The sequence below is a fragment of the Zootermopsis nevadensis genome, unplaced genomic scaffold (genome assembly GCF_977971745.1).
Source record: "Zootermopsis nevadensis isolate Lab colony 2312 unplaced genomic scaffold, Znev_1.0 Znev_ptg000021l, whole genome shotgun sequence".
Classification (NCBI taxonomy): domain Eukaryota; kingdom Metazoa; phylum Arthropoda; class Insecta; order Blattodea; family Termopsidae; genus Zootermopsis; species Zootermopsis nevadensis.
The window spans coordinates 45,442-60,499 of record NW_028259153.1 but is presented as its reverse complement, the minus strand read 5'-3'; the positions used below and the strand labels follow the sequence as shown (position 1 = coordinate 60,499).

The window sequence follows — 15,058 nt, the reverse complement described above, 5'->3', positions numbered from 1 at the left end:
TCGGAGTCTTGGAGGTGCTGTAAGTTTATGTGTGCGAACAGCGATCTAGGTGGGCTGTCATCAGGTTACGGAATGATGGGGGTGTTCTCGTTTAACGGTTGAGGTTATGTGTCGATGATTCCCGAGGAATCAAATAAATAAACGCCATGAGGCGTTTACGGCATTGATAAGTGACATTTATATACTCAGAAGTGTGTGTGGTGTGCCCCCCTCCCCAAGAACAAAAGTACATGTTCAATCAACTGCGTCATCAGAATGCTGTTTATTTTTGCATTTGTGTTAGTTAAAAGTGAATGCATTTTGTCTTTCTGGGAATAGCTGAGAGAAGAAGCTTAATTGATCCTTGGGATTTTACTCGGGGAAAAGCTGTCTGTCACCTGACCAGCCTACTGCTTGCCAGGAAATCAGTGGAGTATGTTCAGTACACTTGGCAGGCTCACTTCTTATCGCAACAGGAATTTGGCACGTGGAAGATTGTTTTTTGTCCAACAGTTCTCAGACTTTTCCTGCGTAAGACGTAGTTTACTACTACTCTGCTATGACAAGGAGGTCGGATGAGTTCGCTGTTTTTCAGACGTTGCCGTCCCTGCCTATGATAAAATGGCGTGGGCGTTCTGCCCCTCTGTATTTCTTTGGTTGCTAGGATGCATTCTGAGTCCAGTGCAGATTTACTCTCATATATATTGCCAGGGCGTGGAAGTTAATTTGAATTGATGTGTGTCATCTTTCCCTTGTGTGAAGGACGTAATGTGTGAAATATTTTGGTTGCATGGAGGGTTGGTTTAGTTGGCCAGTTGATTATTGATGAGGTGTAGAGTGCATTCGTAGTAGCAGTTACGACTGGTGTCACAATGCGGATATTTATTTTGGTATTTGGTATTGTTTCAGGTAGGAGTGCCTGCAAGCATGTGGGATACTATAGCCGTTGCCCACTTTTGATTCCTAGTGACCAAGTATGGGGTGTTCGTAGCATGCCTCACAATGCCACAAGGAAGACCTCAGGCCCTCGTGCGATTACCTTGCTTTCCGAGGAGGTGTACGGTTATAGATTTAGTGGGAGTGCCTAGTCTGTCTCAAAGAGTAGTTTGAGATCAGGGGATGTACTGAGTAGCAACTTTCATGTGAACTGTAGCTGTAGTGTGTGTTTACTGGTATCAACGAAGACATGGAGGACTAATTTGTCTGAATATCAGCGTTTCAGAAGATCAGTTGTGTGCGTGATGGGGAAGCAGCTTTTTTGGAGTTGGAGATGTGAAGAACCAGACAGAACGAAGCACCTGTAGTGTTTGTGACTTGGATAAGGAATTGCATTGTTCAGGTATGTTAGAGAGTAGAGTTTATTTACATTCCATAGATCCTTCTTAGGACTAAACCAAAGGATGGAGAACAAATCATTTCATACAATACATATAAACTTCAGTACTTTTGACACAATTACAAGGATGTGTTTCACACGTGAATGTACATAACCTTCAGATTCTGCAATTCAAGTATGAAAAATAATTTAAATGCAGGCTTGAACACCTTTAAATCATTTAGAGTTTTAATTGTTGGTGGAAGATCATTAAATGACTTGATACGCGTATAATACGTTCCTTTTTGACGTTTATTACGGTTAGCATAGACTATAGAAAAATTATATACTTGTAATTAATTTTTATTTTATTGTTGAGATTTGTCAAACTCCACTTACAAAATAAAAGTCTAGTCAATGATATGTTGGTGTCCATGAAACCCAAAGGTTCTGGAAATAAATATGACATGCGCCCTGATGTGGAGAAAAGGTGTTTAGAGTATTACAGTAAGTGCAGTACTTGAAAGTTACTGTAACTAAAACATTTGACTTCCCTTACCAGTGAATGTGGCCTGCGTTGTCACTCGTTATAACTTGAAACTGTTGCTTGTGTTTTCCAGGTCGTGGAGACAGCATGTATTGCTCTGAAGTCAAGCACGACGGATCCGTTACCGTCGTCAGTGCTGGGAAATAATTTGCTGTTTCTTGGTGGCATCCCTGAATTTTAATGAAGATGAGAATACAGTGCAGCAGCTTTTCTCCTGTCCAAGGTATATAAGAGCAGTTGGAGGCAGAAGAATATTGTAAAACTAACCTCATTCTTGATATTAAAAAAGTGTACAAAATAAAAGATGTTTTTCCAGCCTGATGGTACTAACATGACATAACAGATTGTTAATCACTGGCTTTTCAACGCAGAATTGTAAGCGAGTCCCATGGCAGTCTATGAGGCACTGGTATAGATCTTTCTCTGAGCACCCAGAACTCATTATTTACTGGTACAGTGAGCCTGTTAGAGGCTGTATCACAATTAGTTTGTGTTTAGTATCCTGCCAGTACCAGGAGGCATCTGCACGTAATGTATTTCTTTCTCATATCATAAACCCAGATTTCCCATTTTCTCTGCCCCTTTTACATCAGTTGCTGATTTAGGAAGCAGCTACTGCATTGGCCACTGTTGTGACCAACATTTTGTACACTGAACATTAGGATGTGAGTGTAATTATCTGTACTCATTGCGATTCGCCGTTGCAGTTCTGATGATCCACATGTGGAGATCTCCGCAGTCCATGGGATTGCGTGCAGATTGCAGGACAAGCAAGCCAGAGCCACTCACCAGATGGCAGTCACAGGCAAGTTCATCCATTTGAGTAAATTGTTTAATGAACTTATTTTCTGAATTGCAATGCCATTATTGAAAGAAGAAGACCTTTTTTCCTGAAAAGTAGTAAATGGTTTTAATGAAATAAAGAACTTGTCTATTTCTTCTATTGAGACTACAAAGAAACAATGAAGAACGTGATTTTTCTTTGCCAGTTTAAGGAACCACATTTTGAGGCTGACCTCCACATTGTTCTATAATTGAGAATGCATGGAGTGTACCTCCATGCTCCCACTGCCTCATGGCATGGCGCTTAGTCACAAGGATAACGTCAGCTGATATAGCGAACCATTAAATGTTTGAAAACCATAATCGGTGTTGGTTTTCTGTAAGTCCAAGTGGTGTTAGAACCCAAAGACCACTGTGAGAACCTGAAATCTCTCTTAAAACCACATTTAGTATGTGAACTTGTTGAAAGCGTCTGCTTCATATCTGGAAAAGCCAGTAAGGCCTGTTGTGTATGTTGGTAGGAGTGTTTGTTGCTGCAGCCATGAAAGAGTTACGACGGTGTGTTCCTTGTTTGTCACTACACAATGGTGGCGATATCTCAGGTAGCTGGTGAGTTCAGTTTTATAAATTTAGATTGTTCAACATTGAAACAATTTATATTACTGATGGTGAAGTTTCCACCTTTGCTTCCAGAAGGTATGATAAAGTGGCATTACTGATGGTGATATGGAAAAAAAATGTAATTGCTACGGCTACCTCTTGCCCCTTGTCGGTTGAATTCACCTTAGTAGTAGAAGTGCTACAGATGTTGGCTGTGTTGTAGTGGCTTGCCATTTCTTAATCTTTCATTTAGGTCCTTTCTCCATGACATCAAAACAGGCGAACCTGAGGGGCATGGACCGACTGGTGTTTGTAGACTCCCTTGCTGTCATAATGGGGCACGAGGAGAGGGAGCCGTGTATCTTGGAGACAGCGATCAACATCCTCGGCTCCAAACAGACGGCAAGCGAACTGTTCGTTAAATATCCACTGAATCAGTGGCAACAGAAGTTGCGTGGGACTGACGTGATGTGTGTGAGTTGTAGAGTTTGTAGTTGCAGTATTATGACGTGTGGAATAATGGCACACTTGGCGAATGTTTTAAATTTGCTGGGGGGGGAGGAAAGAAAGGCTCCAGTATGAATCTGTGAGTGAGGGAGTTCAGAATTTGTCAGGTCGCTGGTTGTGACACTGTCGTGACCCGTATTTAAAGTTATCTTGTGAATGGGTTTGTAATGAAGTTGACAGAATTTGTCTTCTGAAAATGGAAGGTGCTTGTTCATTGGCTAAGGTAGGAGTGTTAACTGCTTGGTGAAGTAAAACTGTGTGCTCTTAGAAGAGTGTGATGTCTTGATTTCTTGAATGTGACTGTATTTTCTCTTTCTGGGAGTAGCAGATTACGAGAAACAGAATGATCCTTCAGATTCTACTGAGCACCATGCTGTTTGTCACGTGACCTGCGTACTGCCAGCCAGACAAGCATTGAAGTACGTGCGGCAACAGTTGGCGGACCGACTTGATGTCAGAAGATTAAACCTGCTGGGACAAAGAAGGAACATCGTATCCGCAAGAAACTGATATCAGTCTGAACGAGGCATTCGTTGTGTGAGTACATGAGCATTAGAATGTATTTGATGTGGTTGTCGTGTGAGAGAGATGAGTCTGTCCAATTTTATTAGGTACTTCAGATGTTGTGAACTTAAATGTGAGATTTGATATGTTGAAAGACCTATGTGCGGTGAGAGATTGGCATAATTGCAGTATCTGTGGTATGCTAGAGGCATTCATGATTCTCTAGTGAATATATTGTTCATAGGACATCAAAATTGGAGGTTAGGTATAGCTTGTAGACGAGGGTGGTGACTATTTGTGATAAGGTTTTGTTAATGAGTGGTTTTGTTACATGTGTGATGTGTGTAGTGCTGTGGAGCCTTTAATGTGATGTGTTTACTAATTAATAAGTGAGTAATTGCCAAGGTAAGGAATTTAGTTTTGTTGACGTGTGAGTATTGTGCACAGTGACCGGAGCTGCTGGGATATTTTCTGTGCTTTTGGTTAATTTTGAGCAAGGGGATCGGTTATGAAACCTTTAAATTAGGTGATGTGTTGAATGTGATTGCATTTTTTTTTCTGGTAATAGCTGCAGAGAAGAAGCTTGATTGATCCATGGGACTTTACTGAGGTTGAAGGATGCGTCACCTGACATGACTACTGCTTGCCAGGAAAAGAGTGGAGTATGTGCAGAAACACTATGGTGGCTCACTGATATGACGACAGGAAATCAATCGGCTGTTATCACGAAGGACCTCATGTCTGCGAGAGATTTATCTCTGTGTCAACTTGACATGCATTGTGTAAGTATACGAGAAATATGATTATCAGATGTGCTAATTCATGATTCACACAATCAAATTCTTTGGCAAGATAGCGAAATATTCCACCAACATGCTCTTCATTATTTAGTTCACTTAAGATTTTGTGTGTAAAATTCAATAGCACGTTGTTGCATGTCTTTTTGAAATTTTTTTAGAGAATGCCGTTGGTAATGAAACTGGTCTGTAAGTAGAAATACCTGTCAATTTAGGTAAAGATCTTGTTTATGTTTACAAGATGTTTTGATATCTGCATTGGAACAAGTTTCACAGTTTGAAGGACAGTATTAGGGTGTGGTGTGGAGTACTGGCAGACCTAATAATATAAGGTTGCTTCACTGTCTTAACCTAAAATAGACCCATGACAAAAAATGTCTTCTCAAAATGGAATGTGAATTTATTTGCTTTACATGAGGTGTAGGGGCCGTCAAAGACATGTATTTCTTTAATTATTTGATGTTAGTATTCTACCATACTGACTAAAAGACTAGAAAAGAAGAGTGATGGGAGACGACCAATTTGGATTCAGGAGAGGAAGAGGAACCAGAGATGCCATCGGAGTTATGAGAATAATTTCAGAGAGAGTTCTCGATGTCAAGGAAGAAGTATGTGCCTGCTTCATCGACAGGAAGAAGGCTTTCGATCGAGTAAAATGGAAGAAATTAATGAGGATCCTACAGAGAATTGGAATTGATTGGAGAGATAGAAGACTAATCGAAAACCTGTACATGCAGCAGAAAGTCAACGTGAGACTGGACTCAGGAGACACCAACAGCGTTGAGATAGGTAGAGGTGTAAGACAGGGATGCTGCGTATCACCACTTATTTTTAACCTGTACGGGGAATGGCTTGCCAAGGAAGCTGTGGAGACTTCAAAATTGGAGGAAGATGATAATGACTGTAAAGTATGCAGACGACTTGGTAGTATTGGCGAAGGAAGAGGAGGAATTACAGAACATGATGGACAAGTTAGTGGTAACAGGTAGAGAGTATGGAATGGAAATCAACATTGAAAAATCAAAGGTAATGAGGATGGCATCGAGAGCAGAACCATTGAACGTTGTAGTTGGAAACCAACGGCTGGAGAATGTGGAGAATTTCAAGTACTTGGGAAGCATAATCACGACGGACGCCCTATGCACCAAGGAAGTAAAAGCAAGGATAGCCATGGCCAAGGCAGTTTTCCGTCAAGAAGAGGATACTTCTCACTAACAAGTTGGGATTGGAGATGAAGAAGAAACTAGTGAAGTGTTACGTATGGAGCAGAGACCTGGACACTCAGGATGAAGGAACAGAAATACCTGGAGAGTTTTGAAATGTGGTGTTGGAGAAGAATAGAGAAGATCAGGTGGACGCATCGAGTTACCAACGAAGAAGTATTGAGGAGAGTTGACGAGCAAAGAAACATTCTGCAGGCGATTACACGAAGGAAAGCTAACTGGCTCGGACATTACGAGAAGGAATGGGTTACTGAGTGGCATCATCGAAGGTCAGGTTGAAGGAAAGCGAGGACTGGGAAGAAGACTGATACAGCTAACCGACGATCTGAAACAAGGAAAGAAGATGAAGTTCCAGGAATTAAAATGAGAAGCTGAGAATAGGGAAAACTGGAGAGTTCTTTTTGGGCAAAGCAATGGACCTGTTGTAAGACAGAACACTGAATAATAATAATAATAATAATAATAGTATTCTACCATGTTTTCCATTGGAGGTAGCTCTGCCTTCATTTTATGTGTTTGGCATTGGTATTTTAATTTGGTCAAGAAAGGGGCTTTCTAGGATAGGTAAGATAGCTGCCCTATCTCTCGGTGAGAGACTGAGGCCGAGTTTCTCTTTTTTGAGAGAGTGTTTTATTTATTTCTTGTGAGAGGTTGAGATATCGTTTGAGTCTTCGTTGTCGTGGTTTTGAACTTTGTAAATGTTTGCTCATGTTTGATTCTTTTGAAATTGATATTGTATTTATATCTCCTTATCATTGTTCATTTACATCCAGTTTACATAAAATGGGATTGCCGGTGGATGTAATGACACCAAGAACCTCCCCATTTTAACTTCAGAAAGGCCGATACTGTTAAAAGGTTTGTTTTCTTTCCATTTTATCGATGTCATTTCTGAGCATCGGCGATCGGTGGTTGGTATGTTTGACTTATATTCTGTGTTTGTGTTTCATGTACGCCAGTGCATCGGACACGTACCAGTGGACGCGGCGTGTTCTGGAGGGGACTCGAAGCGAAGGGCTCTTTGTGCGTGTGTTGCGGTATCGTCCATTAGCTTACTTTGAATGGCGTATGGTGCAGTACTTGGTGCAACGTGCAAAGGTAGTTGATTTTTTCGATCACGTAGAGTTATTATTGTCTCTAACGGAGTCCGACGAACGCAAAGGAATTTTGAAATTTCATTCTGATTTGAAATCAGACATTGACATGTGCCCTCTGTTGGCTGTTTAGAACGGTCAAAGATGTAGGCAGATTGCGTGTAGCCCCATTAAATGTAGAGTATGACACACTCTGAGTAGGTAAAGTATTTGAGTTTGGTTGACCACGAGGCTCACCACGGCAAGTGTCAGCCTCAAGGAGAGACTGAGGCAGAGTGACTTATTTTTTAATTTATTTTAAGAAGCAGAGATATGGATGGAAGGAAATTGGTTGCATTGTGCATTTCGCTCTGTTTACTTGCCCCCTGGACCACCACCATGAGGCACGTGGAAGATTGTGCTGTCAATTTTGTTTTTTGGCGAACACTTCTCAGACATTTCCTGCATAAGACATAGTTTACTACTACTCTACTATGACAAGGAGGTCGGAAGCGTAGGCATGTATCCATCAGCCTTTAGTCTTTTCTGCTTGCGAAGAGGCACACCTACTTTCTCACATGTCACGCCACCTCTACCGAAATGTTCACTAGCATATGTATGTTTTTATTGTGGATTCGTTTGAATCAGGCCACCCGAAAAGGGTCACGGTGTAGTTTGCGTATGCTGCGTCTTCGAGATTTTCAGCTCTTGGAGGATAGCTTGGATTTACTAGGAGTAGGAGTAGCTGCGTTGGAATCAGGCTAAAAGAAAATGGTGATACATCATGTTCTGTAGGTTATAGAAACAGCAAGGTACGTGCTCTGCGTGAATAGGTAGCAGGATGCTGGCTCACTTGCATGAATTGTTGAGGGTGCGCCGTGTCCGTAGTTGGCTACGATCTCAGGTACACACTTTCGTTCGGCTATCCCGCATCTGCAGGGCTTAAGAAGGCTGGGTTAGAGTGCGTCAGTAGCTGGCCATCAGGCTAGTGGTCGACATGTATAGTTTTGTTGGGCGATGCTTCGTCCATGCCAGGCGACTGGTTGACGTGAATATCTTGCTTAGCCTAGGCTGCGTCTGTAGCCGTGTGCCTTGTCAGTTGTATGGGTTTGTTTGGTAATGCTGCATGTGCAGTGCTGTACCAGTTAGGTTTATGTTTGCTTGCCTACTTTGTGTCTGAAATAGGCCACCACTGTAGAGGTTTGTTATTAATCCTAGGTTGCTGCGGTAGCAATAAATCTTTTCACATGCTTAGTTTGGCCCAGCTGTGGCCGTAGAAGGCAACAAGACCACAGGCAAACATTGGTCAGTCTGGGTTGCGTACATAGATTCCTAGTGGCTGAATAAATCACAGGTTGGGTTGACAAGGCTCTGTCCGAAGAGATCGACTGTGTTGAAGGCCGCGTCCATAGCAGCTTACTGCCTTACTTGCATAGGTTTGTTGTGTCAGGCTTCGTCCAGAGGAGGATAATTTGTAACGTGGATATTACGATAGTACTAGGCAGTGTCCTTTGCTATGCTGCGTCCGTAGCTGGTAGGAAGTCTATCACAAGAATGATTGAAAGAAAGTGATTTAAGAAGAACTGGAGTGCACGGAAGCACAGAAAAGAATGTTTAAGAGCACATGAAATTTTGAAATATAATAAATTGTTTCAAATACAGAAAAATTGAATTAAATTAATTCTTAACGTTTAATTTAGATAGAAGAAAAATAAAGAAATTTATTTAACTTGTTCACTTTACTATGGTAATCTTTAAGCGTTAAAACATTTCTGGCAAACACTTATTAAAGTTGAAGTAGTACATTATGTTCATGAGATGGGAAGCCATAAATGCAACAGATGATGCTTACATACACATTAACAGATCACTCTTAAAGATATTGTGTGTCTATTAACCGACTAACAAAGTTCTAATTCTTCCTTCTACTGGTGATGGGTTCCTTATGTTGCTTATGCATGGCCGGCGCACTGTAGCAGTAACATTAAGTGATCTGTAAATGTGTTTGTATTGTCATTGCTTCTTGTTTGTGCGAGGAAGCAGACAGGCAACTTATTTAAGAAGATACAAGATGATTTATAGTACAATACAACTGATAAAGATACAGAAGGAAAGATGCAATTAAGTAAAACTGAATTTAAAATTGTAGTATCATACAGTTGATATGTAGTTATGATAAAGTGAGGTCTGATGACAACTCCCTAAAATGCTACATTCTTAGAGGCATAGGTTGGTGTGGCTAGGCTACGTCCACAGCAAGGTACTTTCTCGAGTGTATTGGGTGATTGGGCTATGCTGTGTCTAAAACAGGCTACCACCTGATTGGCATAGGTTGTTTACTTTAGTGTGCGTCCAAAGCGTGAATAGGTTCTGTAGCCGAGGCTGCATCAAGTACGTGGGAGTCGTATGTTGGTCAAGGCTGCATCTGAAGCAGGTTAAGGCTATCGGTAATTTTTGCGAGGCAAGCGAGCTACATCCTAGCGTGTTTAATTTTCTGATAGTTGGCTGCGTTCTAAGCAGGATACAGGCTCAATTGCATAGATTGGTTGGAGTAGGGTACGTCCGTCGCAGGTTACGTGCTCAGTTCCAGATATGTTTGGCCATACTTTTTGACGTGAAAACGTTCGAACATTCGAACTAGAATATAATAGTGACGAAAATTTAGAACTGTGATGTGCGTACCTTCAGAAATTCTTTAAACTTGAACTAGTGAATAATTTGGACAAACCAACCACGCAAGGGAAAACTTGTATAGATTTGACATTTGCAAGAGGTATTCAAATAATTTCAAAGCCATATGTATCCTACTTCTCATACCACTACCCTGTATTCAATAAATGTAAGTTGCAAATGAATTAAACGATTCAAAACAAAAATTTTGTTTAATTTCAATATACACGATTTTTTCTGCAGCGATCTGCTCTGTTATGGGCATAATTTAGTTTGGCTGTGCTCTATGCTCAGGAGGCTTCTTACACATACTTGACAGGTCACCACCATTCACCGACCTCACTACGAACATATGTTGGTTAGGCAAGGCTTTGCTCGAAGCAGAGTTATTTTCCGTAAACCGCGTACGAAACAGATTACTGGGAGATGGCTGCGTCCGAAACGGGATACTACTGCATACGCTTTATTTAGTTGGGCTAGGCTGCGTCCACAGTTGTCTTCATTCGTTCGTCTAATCCGCTTCAGGTTGGTTGGGCTAGGCTGTGTCCGTAACAGCATACGTCCTTAGTAACTTAGGTTTGTTGGGTTTGGTTGCGTCCAAAGCAGGGTACTTTCTCATGTGGATGAGTTGATTTGGCTTGTCTGTGTTCTTAGCTAGCTACCAGTTCAGTGGCATAGATATTGTTTGACTAGGGTGCATCGGGTGCATCTGTAGGTGGCTGTATATTTGTTGTGCTAAATAAAAGCCATATATCCATTTCGTTACTTTTATTTCATTCCCATATCGCAAAGAAAATATTACCCGCAAACGCAGACATATTCGTAATGCTATAAAGCGTTGCACTAGATGGTATACCAAGTTATTATTAAGGGTTCTGAAATCCTTGCTACTATTCTTAAATTTATTTTCAATTTTAGCTTCTCTCAGCAACAATTTCCCACTTTGTGGAAACAAGCAGCTATTGTTCCAGTTTTCAAAAAAGAAGACAAAACTGTTTCTGTTATAAACTATAGACCTACTACCATAATTAATAATGTTTCCAAAATATTTGAAATTATTGTACATACCATGTTTCTTATAATTTTAATTCTAAATGAATCCCTTGTCAACATGGTTTTAGTAAATCCAAATCCACCACTTCTAATCTGGTTACGTTTTTGGATTTATTTTCCCCTATAGCTTGTTCCCAGTCTCAAGCTGATGCATTTTATGTTGATTTTATCATTTATTTACTTCCATCATTTTGTTTTCTATATTACTCCATATTTATTAATGTTTTCTTTAAATCATTGCTTTACAGACTAATAATGAACATCAGATGAACCACGCCATATAAAAAACAATGCCTTCGTTCTAATATATAAGAGTAATTCTGATAAGAACATCTTCCATAAACTGCATAACATTGTAAAGGATTGTAATTCGAGTTTTAAATTTACCAATCTAATTTATACCTGAAGACGGTTAAATATAACCGAAACATGTCGTAAGAGACCTTCCAATTTCTAAATCGATCATTCGATGCGGAACGTGAAATGATATTTTAAATATTTTATCATCTTATTATAAATTGTGATTTGACATTTATCAGTGTTGTTTCGCATGTCTTACGTTTGCACAAACTTGGTGACTATGAACTGTCTGCTGGTTATATGATTGATTTCTTAGTTACCTAACCAGCAGACATTCGCAAGTACGTTATTCTGGAGTTTTGTCATTTCCTTTTGATTTATTGTCTGGTATCTTTCAAGGATCTGTATTAGGACCTTTGTTGTTTAATGTGCAATGTCATTAAATTGTAAGGCCATAAAGTCTCCTCAATATAGTTCTTTACTTTGAAAGGACGCAGAAAGCTTAAAGAATTAGAAAAATGTAAACTTAAAACAAATTTGAAAAATTTCAAAATTTTTGGGTTTTGTGTTTTTTTTTTGACAATTTCCAGCAATTTTAGTTTTTTCAAAAAAATTATGAAAATTTATGAAAATGTCGAAATTTTTCCCATTCTATACCTACCAGAAACGTGGAATGACACCCAGTCCATGCGAGACTCCGTCTGTGCAGCACCCAATCTCTGCTTCTCACGGTCTCGGCCGGGCTGCCCATGGGGCCTTTCCCGCGAAAGAGTTCCCGGCGACCGGCCGACCATTGTATCTGTCCCCTCTTCGAGGCCTGCCTCGCTCGCGGCACTGCGTTCTCAGCCACCCGTAAATCAGCAATCGCCGGTCGTGCCTTCACTAACACTTATTTTAAAAAAATATATAAATACGTACATAAAAATGTATGTATGCATATATATTGTTATTTTTTATTCTTACCAAGTCGGTATCGCCGAGGGGTTTGTGGTGCCAAGCAAAACAGAAAACTACCGCGCGCCGTCTGACTTTGCCTCAGAACGGGACCTGCTGACTACGACGCACCGCCGGACATTGACTCGGAACTCGACCGACCAAGTAGCATGCACCGCACTCGCGCGCACACACAGAAGCCACGGCAACGTACTTTATGTGATTTCTTATTATATTATGTTTTTACTCTTTTGATTCTACCAAAATTTCTTATTCTCTCAAAAATATATATCCATATTTATATACACATGCGTATATATATTCTTAATTTTATTCTTATGTAGTCGGTATCGCCGAGGGACTTGTGCTGTCAGGCAACGCGGAAAGTAGCACGCACCGAAGAAGTTAGCCAGTCAGATATCACGCACCGTGTGACTTTGACTCAGGCAGCCAACTACCGCACACCGCACACAAACGAGACACGGTAAGCTGCTGATGTTTATTTATATTTTAATTTGGAGTTCCCCCCCTTCTCTTATTGTTTCATTCTTCGCACTGCGTCGTACATGGACGGTCGAGCTCTGCGGCTATGTCCCACGGTGCGTGGTAGTTAAGACAGTCGAGCAAAATCCGTCATAAATAAATCTGAATCTGCCTTCAATGTGTGGATAATGGCAACCCATATCAACATGAGTACCATCAGACATACATGAATGTACAAAAGAAATGTATTTAATCTCGATCTTATGTGTACATGGGATATACGGATGTCCGCACGTAGGAACGTTGAAACTTCGATATCAGCAGACGTGCGTGATTACACCAAACGCACTGATGGTAATGTTTGGCATGTATTGCCTTACGTCAGTGGTCCCCAACCTTTTTTTGCCCAAGAGCACATTTCAGAGTTTATGAGATCGTGGCGGGCGCCAACCAATTAACAAAGCCAAATTTTCTTTTCTCTGGACAAATAAGATATGGACACCAAATAATACACAAAACAACACGACGTTTATTGATACAAGAAACCACGCAATCAAAAATACGTACTTTTATAAGTACAATTATTACTCAAGTGGGAAGTTTGGCACTGCATTTCAGCGGCCAGTTTTTCAAATTTGGGAGAGTAGGATGATGTTGCTGCTCGCAATCGTCAAGATGGGCATTGGTACGTAGAGAACTGTGCTTTGATTTTATAATGTTCATGGTTGAACGGCCTTTATTATTCAGTATAACCTCTTTCCGTATCAACGCGGGCACCGCGTTGGGGACCACTGTTGTACATTATTTCGCCCTCACATCTTCATCAGTTATCAGAGTGATTATTCTCTTGTAACATTGATGTCACTGTTAGGTCAAGGTCATGACACAGACACTACCACTTCCAAGACAAGGCAGGGGTTTCTTTTAGCAATGACGTGCGTGATTCAACCGAGACACTACCACTTTTAATACAAGGCAGAGGTTTGTTTTGGCAATTACGTACAAGATTCACACACGAGATTACCTCTTCCAAGATAAGGCAGGGGTTTCTTTTAGCAATGACGTGCGTGATTCACACAAGACACTACCACTTTCAATACAAGGCAGAGGTTTCTTTTGACAATGATGTACGAGATTCACACAAGACACCACCACTTTTAATACAAGGAAGAGGTTTATTTTAGCAATGACGTGGCAAATCGTCCAAAAAGCGCACAAAACTAAGAATTTTTGAAAAATTTAAACTTTTAATTTTTTTCCGAATTTTCAGAAAATTTTTGGTTTTGTGCGCATTTCAGAAGGTTTGCAGCGTTTTTTGATTTTTCGAAAAATTTGAAAATTTTTCCTTCTAAATTTGACCTGTCCCATCCTTATCAGGACTAGACTCCCAAGTCTTGAGAAGTCACTTGTCCCAAGTCTTGAGAAGTTCTTGTCCCAAGTCTTGAGAAGTCACTCGTCCCAAGTTTTGAGAAGTTCTTGTCCCAAGTCTTGAGAAGTTCTTGTCCCAAGTCTTGACAAGTCACTCGTCCTAAGTCTTGAGAAGTTATTGTCCCAAGTCTTGTCTGCTTGTTTAGGGCTGTGCCTCACCTGTCTTAGCTGAATTCAAATTTTTTCGAAAATTCTTAGTTTTCTTCGCGTTTCGCGCCATTTGCAGTCGTTTTTAATTTTTTTAAAATTTCGAAAATTTTTGACAATTCTTTGAGAAATTTCAATTTTTTCCAAAAATTTCGAAAAATCGAAAAACGTGGCAAATCGTCCAAAAAGCGCACAAAACTAAGAATTTTTGAAAAATTTCAACTTTTAATTTTTTTCCGAATTTTCAGAAAATTTTTGGTTTTGTGCGCATTTCAGAAGGTTTGCAGCGTTTTTTTGATTTTTCGAAAAATTTGAAAATTTTTCCTTCTAAATTTGACCTGTCCCATCCTTATCAGGACTAGACTCCCAAGTCTTGAGAAGTCACTTGTCCCAAGTCTTGAGAAGTCCTTGTCCCAAGTCTTGAGAAGTTCTTGTCCCAAGTCTTGAGAAGTCACTTGTCCCAAGTCTTGAGAAGTCACTCGTCCCAAGTCTTGAGAAGTCACTCGTCCCAAGTCTTAAGAAGTTCTTGTCCCAAGTGTTGAGAAGTCACTTGTCCCAAGTCTTGAGAATTTCTTGTCCCAAGTCTTGAGAAGTCACTTGTCCTAAGTCTTGAGAAGTCACTCGTCCCAAGTCTTGAGAAGTTCTTGTCCCAAGTCTTGAGAAGTTCTTGTCCCAAGTCTTGAGAAGTTCTTGTCCCAAGTCTTGAGAAGTCCTTG

The 15,058-nt window shown here is 40.4% G+C and overlaps 1 protein-coding gene across 6 annotated transcripts; it reads left to right on the top strand.

Moving 5' to 3' along the window:
- Window positions 1-33: 33 nt before the first annotated feature.
- LOC147873077 (transcription-associated protein 1-like) lies at window positions 34-12,945 on the top strand. Of its 6 annotated transcripts, none has more exons than XM_087352823.1 (9): window positions 34-49; window positions 889-1,318; window positions 1,915-2,064; window positions 2,549-2,646; window positions 3,504-3,698; window positions 4,060-4,268; window positions 4,804-5,017; window positions 7,215-7,353; window positions 12,629-12,945. In XM_087352823.1, the coding sequence occupies exons 3-6, from the start codon at window positions 2,022-2,024 to the stop codon at window positions 4,117-4,119; spliced, it is 396 nt and encodes a 131-aa protein (XP_087208949.1). In that variant the 5' UTR covers window positions 34-49; window positions 889-1,318; window positions 1,915-2,021; the 3' UTR covers window positions 4,120-4,268; window positions 4,804-5,017; window positions 7,215-7,353; window positions 12,629-12,945. The 6 variants fall into 6 exon arrangements, with proteins under 6 accessions (XP_087208949.1, XP_087208948.1, XP_087208947.1 ...); XM_087352822.1 differs by lacking the exon at window positions 34-49 and adding an exon at window positions 539-776 and having other exon boundaries at window positions 4,057-4,268; XM_087352826.1 differs by lacking the exon at window positions 34-49 and adding an exon at window positions 3,146-3,233 and having other exon boundaries at window positions 3,478-3,698.
- The last annotated feature ends 2,113 nt before the right edge of the window (window positions 12,946-15,058 follow it).

Excerpts from the sequence above, each read along its gene's own strand:
- LOC147873077 (XM_087352822.1), top strand. The coding sequence starts at position 2,022 with ATGAAGATGAGAATACAGTGCAGCAGCTTTTCTCCTGTCCAAG. Across the intron at positions 2,065-2,548 it reads CAGCTTTTCTCCTGTCCAAG|TTCTGATGATCCACATGTGG; the intron begins GTATATAAGAGC and ends TCGCCGTTGCAG. Across the intron at positions 2,647-3,503 it reads TCACCAGATGGCAGTCACAG|GCGAACCTGAGGGGCATGGA; the intron begins GCAAGTTCATCC and ends ACATCAAAACAG.